Below are 18,000 nucleotides of genomic sequence, written 5' to 3'. Positions count from 1 at the left end.
ATATCTAATGTATTGGTATCTAAATCTGGGAGCTGGGATTTAGGCAGCATTAAGGGATGATATGTGAGCTCAGGGATTTGGGGTTTCAAAAGTTTGATTATCTGAAGATGCTTGACAGCATCAGTGGGTCCTCCACCATCAGAGACCCCTGTAGGGGCCTTAATGGGCCAGCAGGAGGGTTTACCAACAGTGCCTTGGCACCCAGCTGACTGTAACTTGGTATATATGCCTTCTCCTCCCCGGTCAAAGAGGAGGGGGGTATAATGAATAGTGGTCCCCTCTGCTGCATGAGTTTTAGTTAGGGTGGCTTCAAAAAATTGTTCTCCCTGCTTGTTAACACAAATTGAGGCTGACGCATAACAAGAGACATGCATAGCCTGGGTATGCATACAAGTTGCAGAACAATTTTGGAGAGCTTTACTTGTACTGGGGGGAATAATCTTTGGCTTGTTAACACATACCCATTCAGGCTGATGAAATCCTCCGAGTTGATGGTTAACCTCAGCACGGAGGTAAGCCACCTTAGTCAAGCAGTCAGCAGTCTGGGTCCAACTAGTGGGAGCCTGAGTCCAAGATCCTCCCCTGCATTCACAGGGGGGGCCAAAAAGGTACTCCCTGATGTTGGAAGGTGGAGGGCTAAGGCCTCCGTATACAAACCTGTCCAGCAGAAGTGCCTTAAGCAGGATCCTCACACAGATCATTGGCTGCATCTGCAAAAGAGGAAAATTTGTCCTCAGGGGGAGGGCCTCCGTCCCTGGGTTGAGGTAAGTCATTAACCTGTTTAACCAGGCGTTCTGGTAACCATCTTGGGGCTGCTTGCTCTTGGTCCAAAACACAAGCTGAGCCTCGTCCCCAGATGAGGACAGGATCTGGGCCTTTCCATTTATTTGTAAGGGGATCGCGCCACATTACAGGTGGGCGAACAGAATTGGACGAGGGATGCCAGTGTCTGTCTGCGGCCGAATGGCCTTCACTGTCTAGGGTAAGAAAATTAAGGGCAAATAATGCATGGTTAAGGCGATCCCTGGGAGTGGTAAATACAAGGGCAGAAGCCTTAAGGCGGGTTAGCCAAGTCTTTAAGGTAAGGTGGGCACGTTCCACAATGCCTTGGCCCTGAGGGTTGTATGGAATTCCCGTAGTATGACAAATTTGTAAGGTAGCACAAAACTGTTTAAACTTGGCACTGGTATATGCAGGACCATTATCTGTTTTAATATGTATTGGTTTACCCATTACAGAAAAGGCTGAAACAAGATGAGAAAGGACATCTTTGGTAGCCTCTCCAGAATGTGGTGATGCAAAAATAAAGCCACTGAAGGTATCTATAGAAACGTGTATATATTTGGTTTTTCCAAATTCAGGAAAATGAGTAACATCCATTTGCCAAACCTGATTGGGCAGTAATCCTCGGGGGTTAACTCCCAAGTATTGAATGGGGAGGGAAACAGCGCAAGCAGGACATGTTTTTACTATTTCTCGTGCCTGTTGCCTGGTAATTTTACAAAGTAATTTAAGGCTCTGGGAATTTAAATGGTGAAGATTGTGTAACTCCGTGGCCTTTTGAACAGAGCCAACAAAAATTGGAAAGATGGAATGAGTTGTTGTATCAGCTTGGGCATTACCTTGTGTTAGAGGGCCGGGAAGATCAGAGTGTGCCCTGATGTGTCCTAAGAAAAATGGGTGTTGTCTGGCCTGAATTAGCTGCTGAAGCTGGTGAAACAGAAAGGCCGCATTGGAAGAAGCCTTAATGGCGGGTGAAATCTCCAGCAGGGGCACAGAGTGAGCAATGTAGGCACTGTCTGTATAAATATTAATAGGCTTATCAAAAAATGTTATAAAAACTTGTGTTATGGCAAACAATTCCACAAGCTGTGCTGACTGATAGACAGTATCAAAGGTGGTAGGCTGGTTATTGACAACAAAGACTGTTCGGCCATTACTGGAACCGTCTGTAAAGACAGTAAGGGCTTGAGGAATGGGAGCCTTTTGAGTAATTTTGGGAAAAATAAATGGATGTAATTGGGCAAAATGTAAAAGGGGGTCATTGGGGAGGTGGTTATCAATTGTTCCCAAAAAGCCTGATAGGGCAATACCCCATTCATCCCCTGTCTGTAGTAAAAATTGGGTTTGGTCCTTAGTATATGGAATTAAAATATTATCAGGGTCTTTGCCAAAATGTTGTCGAGAAAGCAAGCGACCTTTGATAATAATAGAAGCTACCTGAGCAGGATAAACAGTAATAACCTTGGAGGATGTGGTGGGTAAATGGACCCAAAGCAAGGGGCAGCCTTTATTTTTAAAATGTGGATCCCGCTGCCAAAATATTCCTGTGGGTGTATGAGGAGTGTGTAAAATAACTAGAACCAGAGGAAGGTTATAAGAAATTTGTGTAACAAACTGTTGGGCAATGGCTTCTGTGACTTGGTTTAATGCCTGTCGTGCCTTGGAAGTAAGCTTTCGAGGGGAGGAGGGGTGGGAATCACCTCTCAAAATATCATTAAGGGGCAAAAGTACACAAGTGGGTAATTTTAAATATGGTCTTAGCCATTGAATATCTCCCAGTAATTTTTGAAAATCATTAAGGGTGTGAAGATGGCCAACACGTAGTTGTATTTTAGGAATTTGGATCTGATTATCTTGAAGTTTAAGGCCCAAATAGGTATAAGGGTCCTGTGTTTGAACCTTATCAGGAGCTATCTGTAGTCCCAAGGTAGTGAGGGCTTTGTAAAGGCTCAAGTAACAATTATTAAGGTCATGGGTATTATGTGCAGCAATTAACAAATCATCCATATAATGTAAAATATAAATTTGTGGCCATCGCTCTCTCACAGGGTCTACTGCTTGAGCCACGTATTTTTGGCAAAGACTAGGGCTGTTGGCCATACCTTGGGGAAGAACCTTCCATTGAAATCTCTGCATAGGGCCCTGAAAATTAATGCGAGGGAGACTAAAGGCAAAATAGGGTCTATCCTCAGGATGTAAAGGAATGGTAAAAAAGCAATCTTTTAAGTCAATAACCATTTTACAATAGTTTTTGGGAATAGCCACTGGTGTGGGAATGCCTGGCTGTAGTGCTCCCATCGGGCGCATAACTTTATTAATGGCGTGCAAATCTTGTAAAAGGCGCCACTTGCCTGATTTTTTTTTGATAACAAAAATAGGAGTATTCCATGGTGAGGTTGAGGGCTCTACATGGCCGGCTGCCAGCTGTTCCTGCACTAACATGGAGGCAGCCTCCAATTTTTCTTGGGTAAGGGGCCACTGATCCACCCACACAGGAGTCTGAGTCTCCCAAATAATCTTATCTGCATGGGGTACAGGAGGGTCAGGGACCGACACTAAAAATCTGAATACCCAAGTCCATACGTATTTGTTTTTTGTATGGGTTGTATGGGCTCAACCAGTCCTTGTCTCAGTCTCCCAAGGCCTGTACCAGGGACAAAATTTATACGAAGCATTTGATGAGTCACCATGGAATTGGGACTGGCAAGAATAACTTTCATTTGACTCAAAATATCTCGGCCCCATAGGTTAACAGGGAGGTCAGGAACAACGAAAGGAGTGACAGTTCCCTTATTACCCTCTTTGTCAGTCCAGCTAAGAGCCCTAGAGCTGACCAGAGGATTTTTTGACTGTCCTATCCCTTTAAGGTCAGTCAAGGATGGGGTGAGGGGCCAACCTGATGGCCAGTATTTTTGAGAGATAATTGTGGCATCAGCCCCAGTATCTAGGATTCCTTGGAAGTCCTTTCCTTCAATAAGTAAGGTAAGGGTGGGTCTATTGTGAGAAATGGGCTGAACCCAATACACATCAGAGGAGCCCAAGGAGGCAGTTCCCCACGGTAGGGTTTGGGCAGTGGAAGTGCCTCCTGAATCTAAGGGAAAGAGTATTAATTGTGCAAGTCTTGTTCCTGCTGGGATGGCCGCAACTCCATTAATAGCTGTGGCCAGTATTTTTATTTCTCCAGTGAAATCATTATCAATAATGCCAGGGAAGACCTGAACACCTTGTAAGGTAATAGAGGCTCTTCCAAGAATAAGGGCACACGTATGAGATGGAGGGGGACCCATAATTCCAGTGGGTATTATCTGGGGCCCTTGTATGGAGTCTAATATTGTATTGGTGGTGGCACAGAGGTCCAGTCCTGCGCTGCCTGGGGTGGCTCGTTTGAGGGAGGCAATTGTGGAGAAGGATTTTGAGGTAGGTTGGGAGTTTGGGAGGGAACAAACCTTATTGCCCCTGGGTTTGTCCTGGGGGAGGTCGGGGCCAGGGGCTGGCCCCGCAGGGAGTTTCCCGAGAAGCAGGAAGAAATAGGCTGTCCAAGGGCATTTGTCTTAGATCTACACTCATTAGCCCAGTGACGACCTTTACCACATCTAGGGCAAAGGGTGGCTGGGGGCAGTTTAGCCCCAGTTTGAGGAGACGCTATCCCTAGGCTTTGTTTGCCTGTCGGACACTCTCGTGCAAAATGGCCAGGTTGTTTACAAGTAAAGCAAGTACGTGAGCCAGGATTGCGAAAGGCCTTGGTAAAGGCAGCACCTATGGCAAGACCCATAGCATGGGCTGTACCCACCCCGGCACAGAGTCTAATAAAGTCAGAAAGTTCCCCTTTGTCCTTATGTGGTCGAAGAACATCCTGACATGCGGGGTTGGCGTTTTCAAAGGCAAGATATTTTACAAAGGTGCTTTTGCTTTCGCTTGGTCCAAGTAGGCGCTCCGCGGCTAAGTTAAGCCGGGCAACAAAGTCGCTATAAGGCTCGTCAGGCCCTTGTCGAATTTTTGCCAGGGAAGTGGTAGCCGAGCCCTTTTGAGGGAGGCGTCTCCAAGCCTGTAAGCCAGCCCTCTGAATCTGCGCCAAAAGTCCAGCAGGGAAACGCGCCTGTTTAGGGTTAGTGTCAAAAGGCGCAATGCCCACTAGCTTAACATAAGTCCAGGATTTAGAGGAGGCCTTAGTTAAATTTTTTTGAGCAGTTTCCCGACAGTGCTCTTTGAAATCTGCATTCCATAACAGGAAGTCTCCGGCACTGAGGGTAGCTCGGGCTAAAAATTTCCAATCATTGGGAGTAAGCCACTGTGCGCTGTGGCTCTCTAGTAAAGCCAATGTGTAAGGCGCAGTGGGGCCATAGTGAGCACAAGCCTTTTTAAGTTTTTCAAGAAAACGCAGGCTTAATTTTTTGTAGACACTCTGGGTTTCTTCCTGCCTAGGGGTGAACTCCTCATCCTCTGAGCCCTGATCTTCCTCTTGCCCTTCCCCCGCTTCGTCCCCTTGATCCCTTTCTGCCACTTCCTCCTCTAGATCCTCCTCTGAGTCTTCAGCCTGGGCGGGCTTATCTGTCTGACTGCGGGTGACTGGGAAGGCGAGAACTGGCCGATGGCTCGGCTTAGCCTTTGGGCCAGCTCGGGTTGACTCCGTGCCTAAGGCTAATGAGCGGAGCTCAGAGTCAAGGGATCTTAATTCTTTTAAAAGTTGGATCTGTTCCCGTCTATGTTGGAGAGACTCTCGCAAGGGAGCCAGGTCAGGCAGGGGAAGTGGAGAAAAGATATCTGAGGGGGCAGTTGGCCCCTGAAGGGCCGGAGCACAAAAGGCAGGAGGGATATAGGAGGGAGGTGGATGTGTGAGTCCTATAGACTGTGGCAGGGTCCTGAGAGGTGGCGGGTCTTCTGAGTGGTAGGGGGCTGCTTCCTTCTCCAAGGTAGCCTCCTCCCCAGGGGTCAATGTGTCTCCAGGATTTAAAACTGGATAAAGGTGGTTGGAAACCGTTGGAGCCTTATTTATTAGGGTGGGGTTTTGAGCGGGACCAGGAAGGTTCCCAGGGTCCTGGGGAGACTGAGAAGGGTCTGTGTCTATACTAACTGAAGGGCATGCTGAGGGGGGACGAGAGGTCTTTTGCATAGCCTCTTCCCCAATCCTGACAAGTTTTAAGGTACCATTATCAAAGGGTGAACTTTTAAGAATTTCATTAATTAAGTTCCAGTAAGAAAAGGTGGGAACAGGCACCTTTTCTGGGCCAAAGGATTCATAATAATCTTTTAAACAGTCTCCTACTCTAAGCCATCTTTTACCATCAATGGTCCCTTCAAGGGGAAACCACGGACACAATTCTCCTATGTATGAAAAGAATAATCTTAAGTCCTTTTTTTTAACACACGCCCCCCGTGTCTTGAGGGCCTCCTTGAGGCCTGACAAAAATAACTCATGTGACGAAACTGCTTGTCCCATGGTGGGTCACTCACCTTGCGTCGTCCTCACTCTCCTCCTGGATCTGTCTCTCGGTCGTGTCTGCTGAGGCGATCTCGCGCTCCCGCTTGGCCAAGTCTTCCCGGAGGACGGCGTTCCTTCTCAGTCAAAGGCTCGAGCCCCACGTTGGGCGCCAAATGTCCCGTCCGGCAGGACACATCAACGTGGGCAGCGAACCTAGATGGGGAGGAATGAAGGGACAAGAGACACAGAAGGATGACAGCAAGACAAAAATTCTGATCAAGCTGCAAACTTTTATTGTTCACACAGGGGTATTTATATGCTGGGGATGGGGAAGCTCTCTAATCAACAACTGCTGGATGTGGGTGGTAAAACTGCCAGGTGCAAGATGTCTGATGATCCTGATAACCGCAGGATGTTCCAGGGAGATAGGTGGCTGCAGGATGCCTCCCAGGCAGGATGTCTCCCAGGGGGCTGTCAGGCTAATCTTTGAAGGAGAATTTCCTTCTAGTCCCTGACAGTTGCATAGTAAAGATTTCTGGATCCACTGGTATATGCTCTGGAACTAAATTGGCACCATTGGAATTAAGAGCAGACCTTCACACCATTCCCAAGTTTAACATACTGAGGCCATTGGTGTTAAGTCAATATCACCTACAGCAGACGGAGCCAAGTTCTGTCCATTGGCCCAGGGCCTAACATCCTTTGAGAGATGATTGGGACTGATCCACTCTGTCTTTTCATGCCTGTTTTCATTGCCACACTCGTCACTGGTCTTCCATCACATCAGTTGAAAGAAAGCGTGGTCCTTAGACCAGCAACATCCATAATATTACTTTGTAACTTACAATGAAATCTTCAGGCTCCACCCCAGATCTACTCAGTTGGAAACTCTGGAATTGGGGCCTAAGAATCTGTGTTTTAGCAAGCTCTCCTTGTAATTCTGATGCACACTGAAGTGTGAGAATGACTGTGACTATACCATGAGCCCCATGGTACTAGCTGGGTCCTGACTCAGCTTCTCACTCTCCTCCTGTACCACCCCTGTATGCTCTGGAGCACCTACTCTGTGATCCGAGCAGATTTCCCTATACCTTCCACTTCTTCCCATGCCTGCTTGCATTAGTTGAACCTCATCTCTGTGGTTGTAAATCTGTATGTAGATCTATTTACTACAGGACAGACTCTTATCTCCTTTTTTTTCCACCAATATTTCTAGACTACTACCTTTTCCCCATGCTTGTAAAAATTCCTATTCCTTTGAGGGTCCTGTCTTGTGATGGTTAATTTTATGTGTCAATTTCACTGGGATGCCCAGATATCTGGTAAGACATTATTTCTGAATATGTCTGTGAGGTTGTTTCCAGAGGAAGAGATTAGCATTTGAATCAGCAGATAAGAAAAATGAAGACCTACCCTCACCCATGTGCAAGGACATCATCAAATCCATCCAGGGCCCAAACAGAACAAAAATGTGGGGACGAAGGGCAAATTCTCAAATTTCCGTCTTTCTTCATGAACTGGGACATTCATCTCCTCTGCTAATATGGTTCTTGGGACTTGGGACTCCAGGACTTATACTTAGAACTCTGTTTCTAGGGACATGGGAAGTCATTGAAGAATTTTAAGCAGCTGATGCAAATGGCCTTTCTTTTGAAAAGAAAGGATTGGCTAGTGTGGAGAAAATAGAGTGTGGGGGAGGCATGGACAAGGCTGAGACACAGTGAAGAGGATTCTGTGGTGTGACAGGGAGATGAAGGTGGTGGACTAGGGAGGGAACCGAATGCTTTCTCTGTGCTTTTCTCTGGTTCTAGAACCAGTAGCATCCAACCTCAGGGCAGAGTCTCAGGCCTCGCCCCTTACTCCCCCTCACCCACCGACTTTCATTTAACTTCTAATCCTTTATGTCCTCTCTCATTCACAGCAAATAACCTTCACCTCTTACTTTACAGGAAAAATAAAAACAAAAAGAATCCATCATGCAGGAATTCCTGCCATTTCTAGCCACAGTACCTATGAATAGCTACAAGTGATTTTTTTTTGGTCCATTCATTCTAAAAGAAGTATCGCTCTGACCATCACTAAACACTCTTTCTGTGCTCACCATTCATGCATGCTCAAATCTCTGCCTACATATTTAAAAAATGTAAATAACCCTCCTCCACCTCCAGCTGTCCTTCTGTCCCAAAGCCAAACATCCTAGAAGAAATTTTATACAATTTACTTTCTTTACTCTCCAATCACTTCTCCAACCTTTTTGTCCTGGCTTTGGCTCCATCTCTTACCAGGGTTTTTAATCAACTCTTGCTGCTAAAACTATAGAAAACATTCAGTCATTCACACTAGTGTGCCCATACTTACTATAAGTTGTTGAAATGCTTTTGTACCGGTTTTAAAAGGAACTGTTGTCCCAAATCCATGAATACAGCTGGGCATGGTGGTACATACCTGTAATTCCAGCAGCTTGGGAGGCTGAGGCAGGAGGATTTTGAGTTCAAAGGCAGTCCTAGCAACTTAGTGAGGCACTTAGCAACTCAGCAAGACACTGTCTCTTAAAAAAAAAAAAAAAAAGTCAGGGAATGTGGCTCAGTGGTTAAGCACCCAGTACCAAAAAAAAAAAAAGAAAGAAAAGAAAAAATCCCTGAATCCCTGAATGCCTGTTTCCTGCTCACTGTTTCAACATGCCCCCATAATTCCTCATCATCTGGTAAGTAAAGAGTTAAGGCCAGGCACAGCAAGGTTCCTTCCACCCTGCTCCTACATCAGGCTAACATTCATTCCAATTGGTTGGTGTCCAAGCCACACCAATAGTTAAATATTTTCAGTAAAACTCACCCCAGCTAAAATCACCAGATTTCCCAGTCTCCATCTTGCTTGTTCAAAATTATTTAACACAGTTGATTCTTTGAAACAGTTTCTTCCTTTGACTTCTTTATGCCATCACTCCTGGTTTTCTTTTCTTTTCTCTTTGTTTTAAAATTTCCTTTTTCCTGCACTTCTGTTTCCTGGACTGCCTTATCCTATCCTCAGATCCTTTAAGTATTGGCATTGTCTTAAGTCCTCTTACCTTTTCTTTTTTGGTACCAGGGATTGAACTCAGGGGCACTCCACCACTGAGCCACATCCCCAGCCCTATTTTGATTTAGAGACAGGGTCTCGCTGAGTTGCTTAGCGCCTTGCCATTGCTGAGGCTGGCTTTGAACTCTCCATCTTCCTCCCTCAGCCTCCCGAGCTGCTGGGATTACAGGTGTGCACTGGTGCCCAGCTGGTCCTCTTATTTTTAATATCTCAACAGCTCTCATTTATTCTTACCACGAGGTTTCAGTTACACTCTCAATTTGAATGAATCCCACACCGAAGGTTTAACCAAGGTCTCTCCCCTCAACTCTACGACGATTCAATCATGTGCTTGGCAAATCCATTTGGATGTCTCATAACCCAACAAACTTAACGTGTATAAAAGTGAACTTCCATTTCCTAGCACCCCATCTGGTCCTTCTTCAGGGATGGTTCTACCATCCACCCAATGCACAAATCAGAAACCTAGGAGTCATCTGTGACTCCTCTCTCTTTCTCACCACCTTCCCACATTCATTCAATTACCATGTTCTATTTATTCCACCTCTGAAATACTGTATACATAATATATGTATATTAAATCCATTGAAATTGCTCCCTATGGTTCACGCTACTGTGGCCTCTATGATTATAGTGGCCTCTTGTTATTCTTGCATCCATATCTGCCTTCCTCTAATCTATTTTTTGCAAAGCAGCCAGAGTGATCTTTTAAAAATGCAAATCTGATTAGACCAATATATCCTGTTTCACTCTCCTGAGGTTCAAAATGAGGTCACATTCCTCTCAATGTTCAAATCAGATGACTTGGAGCCTTCAACTCGTCTCCCTTGTGTGATAACTTCGGATTCCAAAGGTTCAGGTTGTCTTAATAAATAGAACTGGAAATTTTGCTCAGATTCTTTTTGCTTGCTGTGAGAGTAAAACACAAGATTCTACTCGATCCTCTATCCTTGTGTAGTCCTTATTTATTGCTGTGTGATCTGCTGTGACCAGACAAAATGTCCACCAAATAGCTCAGGGCAATCCTCATTCAATGAAAGAAAGTATTTTGATGATCTGGGGGCCCAGCAGCATTTCAATACTACAAGTAGGAATTAAAATTTTTTTAAAAAAGTGTTACATTCAGTTACGATGGCTCCGTGCCATGGTAAACCTAGGATCCAAATGTTCAATCTCTTCCCTTACATCTCTCTTTTAGTTCCAACACAGAGATAAATCATGCTTGTAGGTGTCAGAATTTGTTTTTATTTTCCAAGGCAAAGCCTTAATGGCTTTGTGAATTAGGGCACGCAGATTGATTTGTTTCTGTCCAAGTCTACTCTAGCAGCACACAAGGCCTAAATGCATATGGTGCCACCGGAGTCAAGGAGCCTGGGCCCCAATACCCACCATCAGGAGGCACTGGAAGTCTATGGAGTCAGGGTGTCTTCAACTTCCTTCCAAGTAATTATGCCTCAGTTCAGTTCATTTTTAAATAAAATGTCTTTGGTGCTTCCTAGTTTCTGTCTTTAATTGGTGTTCTAAAAGCAGGAATCCCACAAGCAACCTTCTTCCTAAGTCCTCACATGAAATCAGCAACCCCCTCCTGTTTTTTCTTTGCAGTGCTGGGGACTGAACTCAGGACCTAGCACATGGTAGGCAAGTGCTATACCACTGACTACATCCCCAGCCCCTTATCTTGAAAACCTTACCTATGAATATCTTTAGGTTTCTGTTCTGATACTGCTTACTTTAAGCCCTTTTCTGTTCTTTTACCATTTTAATCAGTTCCTATGGGTCATCCTAACTCAGTTTCCAATCTAACTTCCATATTGCATCCACTGGTCTTTCTAACTAATCCTGCCACTGTTCTTCTTGCAGCTCTTTAATTAATCCCTGTTATCTGTTGCAAAGAAAGAATTCTTATTGTGAGATCCATGAAACAGGAGTCCATACACAGTATCAGAAGAAATGTGAATTATTTCCATACTTTTGTATGTGCATTTTCCCAGTGAGATGGCCCATAATTTTCTTGAGAACATCAGGGGAATATATTTTCATAACAAGGCTAAGGGCTACAGTTCAAGTTCAAGCTGTTTAACTGGATGAAAGGGGCTTTCATGAACTTGTCATTAGTAGGTCTTATCATCTGTAGCTCCCTCCTGAAATCCCTCCCCAATTACTGCTCCAACAAAATAGAATTGTTTGTGATTCCTAAAACATACTCTATGATTTTATGCCTCTATGAGCTTTTGGGCTTATTATTAGGGCTTACCTCTTTACTCACTTTTGTATGTTTGTTTAAAAATAAATAAATAAATTATATATATATGTGTGTGTGTGTGTGTGTGTACACACACACACACACACGTATCTTCCAAAGTCCAGCTCCAGCAACATTTCTAGAAAGTCTTTTTCTGATTTCCTTCCATAAAGAGTTAAGCACCCCCACTCATGTGCCACCGTTCCTGGTACGGGCTTTTGGTTTTACCCTTAAAAAAATGAAATACTTTAAGTTGACATTTCAATTGAAGTATGACATACTTATACAAGAGTGCAAATTATAAGCAAATAGCTTAATTGAGTTTTATAAAGTGAATATTCCCATATAAATACCACTCTGATCAAAAGACAGAATATTAATTACTAAGACCTCAAAAGCCTCTCTTCTCCCTCACTCCAGTTGTTACCTAATCCTGGAGGTAACCACTGTTCTGATTTATCTTGCTATAGATTAGTAGTTTACCCATGTTGTATTGTTCTCTGTTTTTATGTGTCTAGTTTCTTTGATTACATTATATGTGTTATGTTCCTCCATGTCATTGCTAATAACCATGATCTGTTCATTTTCACTGCTGTATAATATTTCAACAAATATACCACTTAGATCCTACTATTGATATACATTTAAGTTGTTTCCATTTTTGGTTACTAAAAGGTCACAATGTTACTATAAAAAATTCTTGTACATGTCTTTCAATAACTGTACATTTGCATTTCTACTAAATATATACATACATAGAATTTCTGTATTATAGGATACATTGAATATGCAATTTGAAGAGATAATGCTAAATAGGATTCTAAAATGGTGTGAGCAGTGTATGCTCCCACCAGCAGAGTATGAGACTTCTAGTTGTTCTATGTTCCTTGTACATTTCAATTTTTAAAACTTTAACCATTTTGGTGACTGTGTACTGATACCTCATGCGGTATACTACCCTAGATTTTATTTCTTTTTCTGTCTACCGTCTTCAACACTGATTTCCTCAAGGCCATAGTATTATGTCTTATTCAATATGTGAATCAACATGTACAGCCTGGCACACATAAATTGCCGAGTGCTGTTAAGTAGATAGATTTGCAGGAATAATAAGGAGCTGGAGACTCCTTCCTTATGCTAAAATCAAACTTTTAGGCAAGCAACTGTCTATCTTGCCTAAGTTTAAGTCAAGTCCGAATTATTAGACATGCTTGCATATCCACCCATTGCCGGTATATTTTCCTGGAACTCTCTTCCTAAAGTCTCATCACCTAGGTACTTTGTAGCATTGGCTGGCAGTGTAGACATCAGAGCTGTGACAATCCTGATTTATAAAGTATAAGACCTTGAAATGTGATTCTCTTTCCCAGGTTTTCTGGCAAACTCATACCTAAACCACCCAAAGAAGGGAAGAATCTAACTCTTGTTTAAAAATAGCCAGCAAAGCAGATCTAAACCACAGTGAGATACTACTTTTCATTGTGATACACTCACTAAGGGCTGGGGATGTAGCTCAGTGGTAGAGTACTTGCCTAGCATACACAAGGGTTCAATTCCCAATACTAAAAGGAAAGAGAGACACACTCAGATATTCACTAGTACAGCTAGGTTAAAAAGACAATAATATTAAAGGCTGTATGCTCACATTCTAAAACCTTAAAAAAAAAAAAAGACAATAACAAGAGTTGAGAAGGATGTGAAGAAATTGGAACCCTCTTGTATGGCTGGTGGGAATAGAATGGTACAGTCACTTTGAAAAAGACTTTGGCAGTTGCTTAAAAAGTTAGAGGGGCTGGGGTTGTGGCTCAGTGGTAGAGTGCTTGCCTAGCACTTGTGAGGCCCTGGGTTCGTTTCTCAGCACCACATAAAATAAATAAATAAATAAAAGAATCGAGTCCATCTACAACTAAAAAAAAAAATATTAAAAAAAAAAAGTTAAACAGAGTTACCATATAACCCAACAATTTTACTCTAGGTATATACCTAGCAACTTAAAAACATGTTCACACTACAGACTTGTACATGAATGCTCACAGCAGCCTTATTAATATAAATCAAAAAGTGGAAATAATCTACAAGTCTATTAGCTGATGAATGGATATGTGGAATTATTAGTACAATGGGATATTGGTCATTGAATGAAATACATGCTTCAACATGGATGGATCTTGAAAATACTAAATGAAATCATCCAGACACAAAGGCCACAAATTGTAAGGTACCATCTACATAAAGTGTCCAGAATGAGTAAATCCATAGATACAGAAAATAGACTAGTGAAAACCTGGGCCTGGAGAGAAGGATAAACAGAGTGATTGCTAATGGAGTACTAATTACTTGGGGGGGGATGATAAAAATATAGCAAAGTTAAATAATGGTGATAGTTGCTTTACCTTCCAAATATATTAAAAACTGCTGAATTGTACACTTTGGGTTGAATTTATGATGTGTTACATGAGAATAAAGTTGTTATACAACAGTTTTATTTTTTTGCACAATTTATTTCTTAGCTGAATTATTTGCAATAAGCTTGTATGACTTGCAATTCCTTAAAAAGCAGAGGTTTAAAAAATGTTTTTTTTTTCTGTGAAAAAGTTACACAAATGTATTCCTTGCCACACTATCATCCCTCCCTTCTCCTCCTCCCCCTCCTCTTTTACCCTCCTCCTCCTCCTTCTTTTTTTTTTTTTTAATTTTCTTATCAAACCAGCCTGGATCCTCTTAAAGAATTGTACTTTTTTTTTTTCTTTAGGTGAATAGGAGCACAGAATTCAGCTTTACCTCCAAAAAACATACAGTAATGTAATCTTGCAGTAGGACTGTCAGAGGCTTTGGGATTAGACAAGGAGGGCCTAGAGAAAAATTGGCTTGTTCCTTCTCTCATTGCCCTCTGAAAGCAAAATCTGGAGAGAGGATGACTAGCCTGTTTAATATAAAACAAAAACCAGCAGCAGAAAGTATTATTTTATAATATACTATATTATCTTGGATTACTTTGAAAAATATCTTCCCCTTAGATTTTTCCTTGCTTCTATAGTTAATCTTTTTAAAAGTTGCTCTAATTCAATAGTTCTTAAAATGTCGTCCCCAGACCTGGAGAATCAACATCACTATAAAACTTACAGGAGTCTTAAAGCGCATGGTATGCAAACATCGGCCCCGCCCCGCCTCTACTCATTCAGAAGCTCAGGGGGTGGGTCCAGCTAGCAGGGCTTTAACAAGGCCGGCCAGAGATTGGAGGATCGCCGCAGTCTAACTGTTCCAACCCGCCCTCCTTTTTCTTGCCTATCAGCTTTTCCAATGTAATGTACCTTAGTGCACTGCAGACTTGCTGAGTCACCCTTCCCTTCCCTCACCCTCACCTGCTATTCACCATTCTGAGTGCATTCTTTTCTCAGCAGGTCTCTCTCCACATTCTCTCCTCCCCCATCTTGGAATCCATTTGTTTCTTCCAGAATCAGCACTTGAGTTCGCTGTCCTTTTCTACCTGCCAAGCCATTGTCAACCTGCCCTACTTAAGAGATTCTTAAAACACTCCCTGAGAGAAAAAAAGGCAACCATGAAAAAAATTTTGTTTGAATATTCTTGGCACTTATTTTTGTGTGTGAAAATGAGTGGCATGTACAGTCAGTCTTCTAATATGGAACAGAGATTCACAAACTTGAATGTGCAAAGGGGAGTTTTTTGTTTTTGTTTTTTTTTTTTGAGAGAAATTTTTAATATTTATTTTTCAGTTTTCGATGGACACATCTCTATTTTTATGTGGTGCTAGGATCAAACCCAGTGCCCCGCGCATGCCAGGCGAGCGCGCTACCGCTTGAGCCACATCCCCAGCCCCCAAAGGGGAGTTTTGAGTTTTAAAATGTTTAGCTGTAGGTCTCAGATTCTTGAATGTAGATGCTCTATCCCTGATGGAGTCCAGGAATCTTCATTTCAACAAGAATCCCAGGTGATTTTGAAGTTGGTGGTCCTTGCCCACTCGAGAAGCATAGCATCAAGGATGAGAACTAGTGAGGTTTTATACCTCTCCCCTTTGCAAATTTGAATCCACTGGAAATCTATACAAGTGGAAAAAATCCAAAATACAGGACCTATATCTTTCCATAACATTTTTCATGTCTTCAACGATTTAGTGCTTAGGAGACCTTTAAAATTTTAGATTCTCAGGATTAAAAAAATAAATCAGCCAAAAGCTGTGGCACACTCCTGTAATCCCAGCAACTGGGGAGGCTGAGGCATGAGGATTGCAAGTTTGAGGCCATTCCAGCAATTTAGTAACATCCTGTCTCAAAAAATAAATAAAAAGGGCTGGAGATGTAGCTCAGTGCTCCTGGATTCAATTCCCAGTACTGGGAGAAAGAAATTATTAATGCCTGAAGGGTATTACCTTTGAGGGAGTTGTGCTGTTAAGTATTCTCATTTCTGAAATAATATATATCCTGACTAGTTGTACTTACAACTTTGAATAAGCTAATGACTTTTTATATTCTCCCACTGTGTAATTTTGAGATACATAATGTTTTAAACCTTATAAAATTTGTGGAGCAGTTATCACTTGAAGGGAATTATTTTTCTCCAATTATTGTTCACCGAGGGTTGTGTTAGTGGGAGTAATGATACACAGTATATGTGCTGCCTGAAAAAGACCAGGATTAGGCTGCCAAGATGGAAGATGATGATCTGTTCCTAGTTTAACTTTATTTTACACTTTATTTTCCAACAAACTACCCCCCCCACCCCCAATGTCATTTCAGTGTTTTTGTTAAGTGCTAGAATGAATAACTATTATTTTTGGTCTCTTAGAACAGACATTCCCAACCTTGGCTTTATTGACATTTTGGCCTGAATAATTCTGTGTAGTTTGTTCTATGCATTGTAGGATGTTTAAGGAGCATCCTTGGCCTCTACCTACTAGATGCAATAATACCATCCCCTCGAATTGCGACAATTAAAAAATATCTCTGGACATTTCCAAATGTCCCTGAGGAACAAAATCACCACAGTTTGAAGACCACTGATATAGAAACCCTGTTAAAACAATATGCAGTTCACATAAGTACATGGAAGATTTTAATTTTAGAACCATTGACCAAAGTATTTTTCCTCTTATGTTGAAAACCGTGTCTAGTTTTAAGACTGTTCCTTAAGAAACAACAGTATTATTGGTTATAGTTGTGCATGCCTATAATCCCAGCAATTCAGGAGGCTGAGGCAGGAGGGTTGCAAGTTCGAGGCCCCTCAGCAACATAGCAAGCAAGGCCTTAAGCAACTTAGTGAGACAACAGTATTTTGTGAAATCTAAGAAAACTGAACTTATTCTCTACAAAACATGAAGCTCTATTTCTTTTTTTTTTTTAAAGAAAGAGAGAATTTTAATACTTATTTTTTAGTATTTGGCGGACACAACATCTTTGTTTGTATGTGGTGCTGAGGATCGAATCCGGGCCGCACGCATGCCAGGCGAGCGTGCTACCGCTTGAGTCACATCCCCAGCCCATGAAGCTCTATTTCTAAGTGTAATATTACAGTTAAGAAGTGGGTGCACCAGATTGGACAGGGGGGCATCGGTGAATGGGAATGGGAAAGACAGTAGAATGAATTGGACATAACTTTCCTATGTTCATATATGAATAACTGCTGTCTTCCCCTTAAAAAATCTCAGGTTAGTGGTGGCTCATGGACACATAGCCAATTAATTTGGTGAAATTGTCACTGAAAAAGCAGTACTGGAAAAATTATGACAAACATCCACTGATGATTTGGGAGACTATTTATAAACATTCTGTTTTCTATTTATAAACATTCTGTTTTCCTACTTATTTGCTGAGAAAAACCTTTAAATGTCCTATTTCTACTATTGCCTGGCTTTGCATTAGGAACAGAACAAAGTTAAACTGGGTGTGCTGGCACAAACCTCTAATCCCAGCGACTTGAGGAGTTAAGCAGCAATTTAGTGAGGTCCTAGTTTGCAAGACCCTGTCTCAAAATACTATAAAGCATAAAAAGGGCTGGGGATGTAGCTTAGTGGTAAAGCACCCTTGGATTCAAACCCTAGTACAAAAACAAAAAAAAGTTAAAGCATCAAGAAACTGACAGAAACAGTCTCAGACCCCTTTCTGACAAGTAGGAAATAGACAAACTTGGCTTACTGAGATCACGGCACTGAACTGCGCAGGAAGTCAGCCTAAAAACAGTTTTGCATTATATTTATTGGTCTTCTGGACCTGCTGACACTGCAAGAATTCACAAAATCAAGGAAATGGAATCGAGATGACATACTATAGGAAGTGAAAGCACAATAGCTATATATGTTCACCAGATATATTGGGTTCACCCAGTTTCTTACCAGGCATCTGCTAGAATAGCATTTCTTGATCCTCTTATGAAGGGGTAATGTAACCTGGCACACATTGCATGTCTGGACCAATTTGACTACCAGAGACACTCTCCTTATGGGCACAATTATTAGCAACACCTGAGA

General features: G+C 42.2%; 1 protein-coding gene across 7 annotated transcripts in view; it reads right to left on the bottom strand.

Moving 5' to 3' along the window:
* LOC139706869 (endogenous retrovirus group K member 7 Gag polyprotein-like) overlaps positions 1-18,000 on the bottom strand; it is a 150,894-nt gene that overhangs the window by 128,942 nt on the left and 3,952 nt on the right. For 5 of the 7 annotated variants that reach the window (XR_011708541.1, XR_011708543.1, XR_011708540.1 and 2 more), the window contains exon 2: positions 8,648-8,750. Coding sequence is in view for 2 of the 7 variants with exons in the window: in XM_071616304.1 (XP_071472405.1) it covers positions 4,109-6,220 (2,112 nt within the window). In the remaining 5 variants the exon portion in view is untranslated. Of the gene's footprint in view, positions 1-2,437; positions 6,765-8,647; positions 8,751-18,000 lie in introns of those variants that run through there. The other 2 variants (XM_071616304.1, XM_071616305.1) reach the window with 2 other exon arrangements.

Source organism: Marmota flaviventris, chromosome 9 (assembly GCF_047511675.1).
Source record: "Marmota flaviventris isolate mMarFla1 chromosome 9, mMarFla1.hap1, whole genome shotgun sequence".
NCBI lineage: Eukaryota > Metazoa > Chordata > Mammalia > Rodentia > Sciuridae > Marmota > Marmota flaviventris.
The sequence above is the reverse complement of the archived record's forward strand: the minus strand, read 5'-3'. Positions and strand labels throughout refer to the sequence as shown.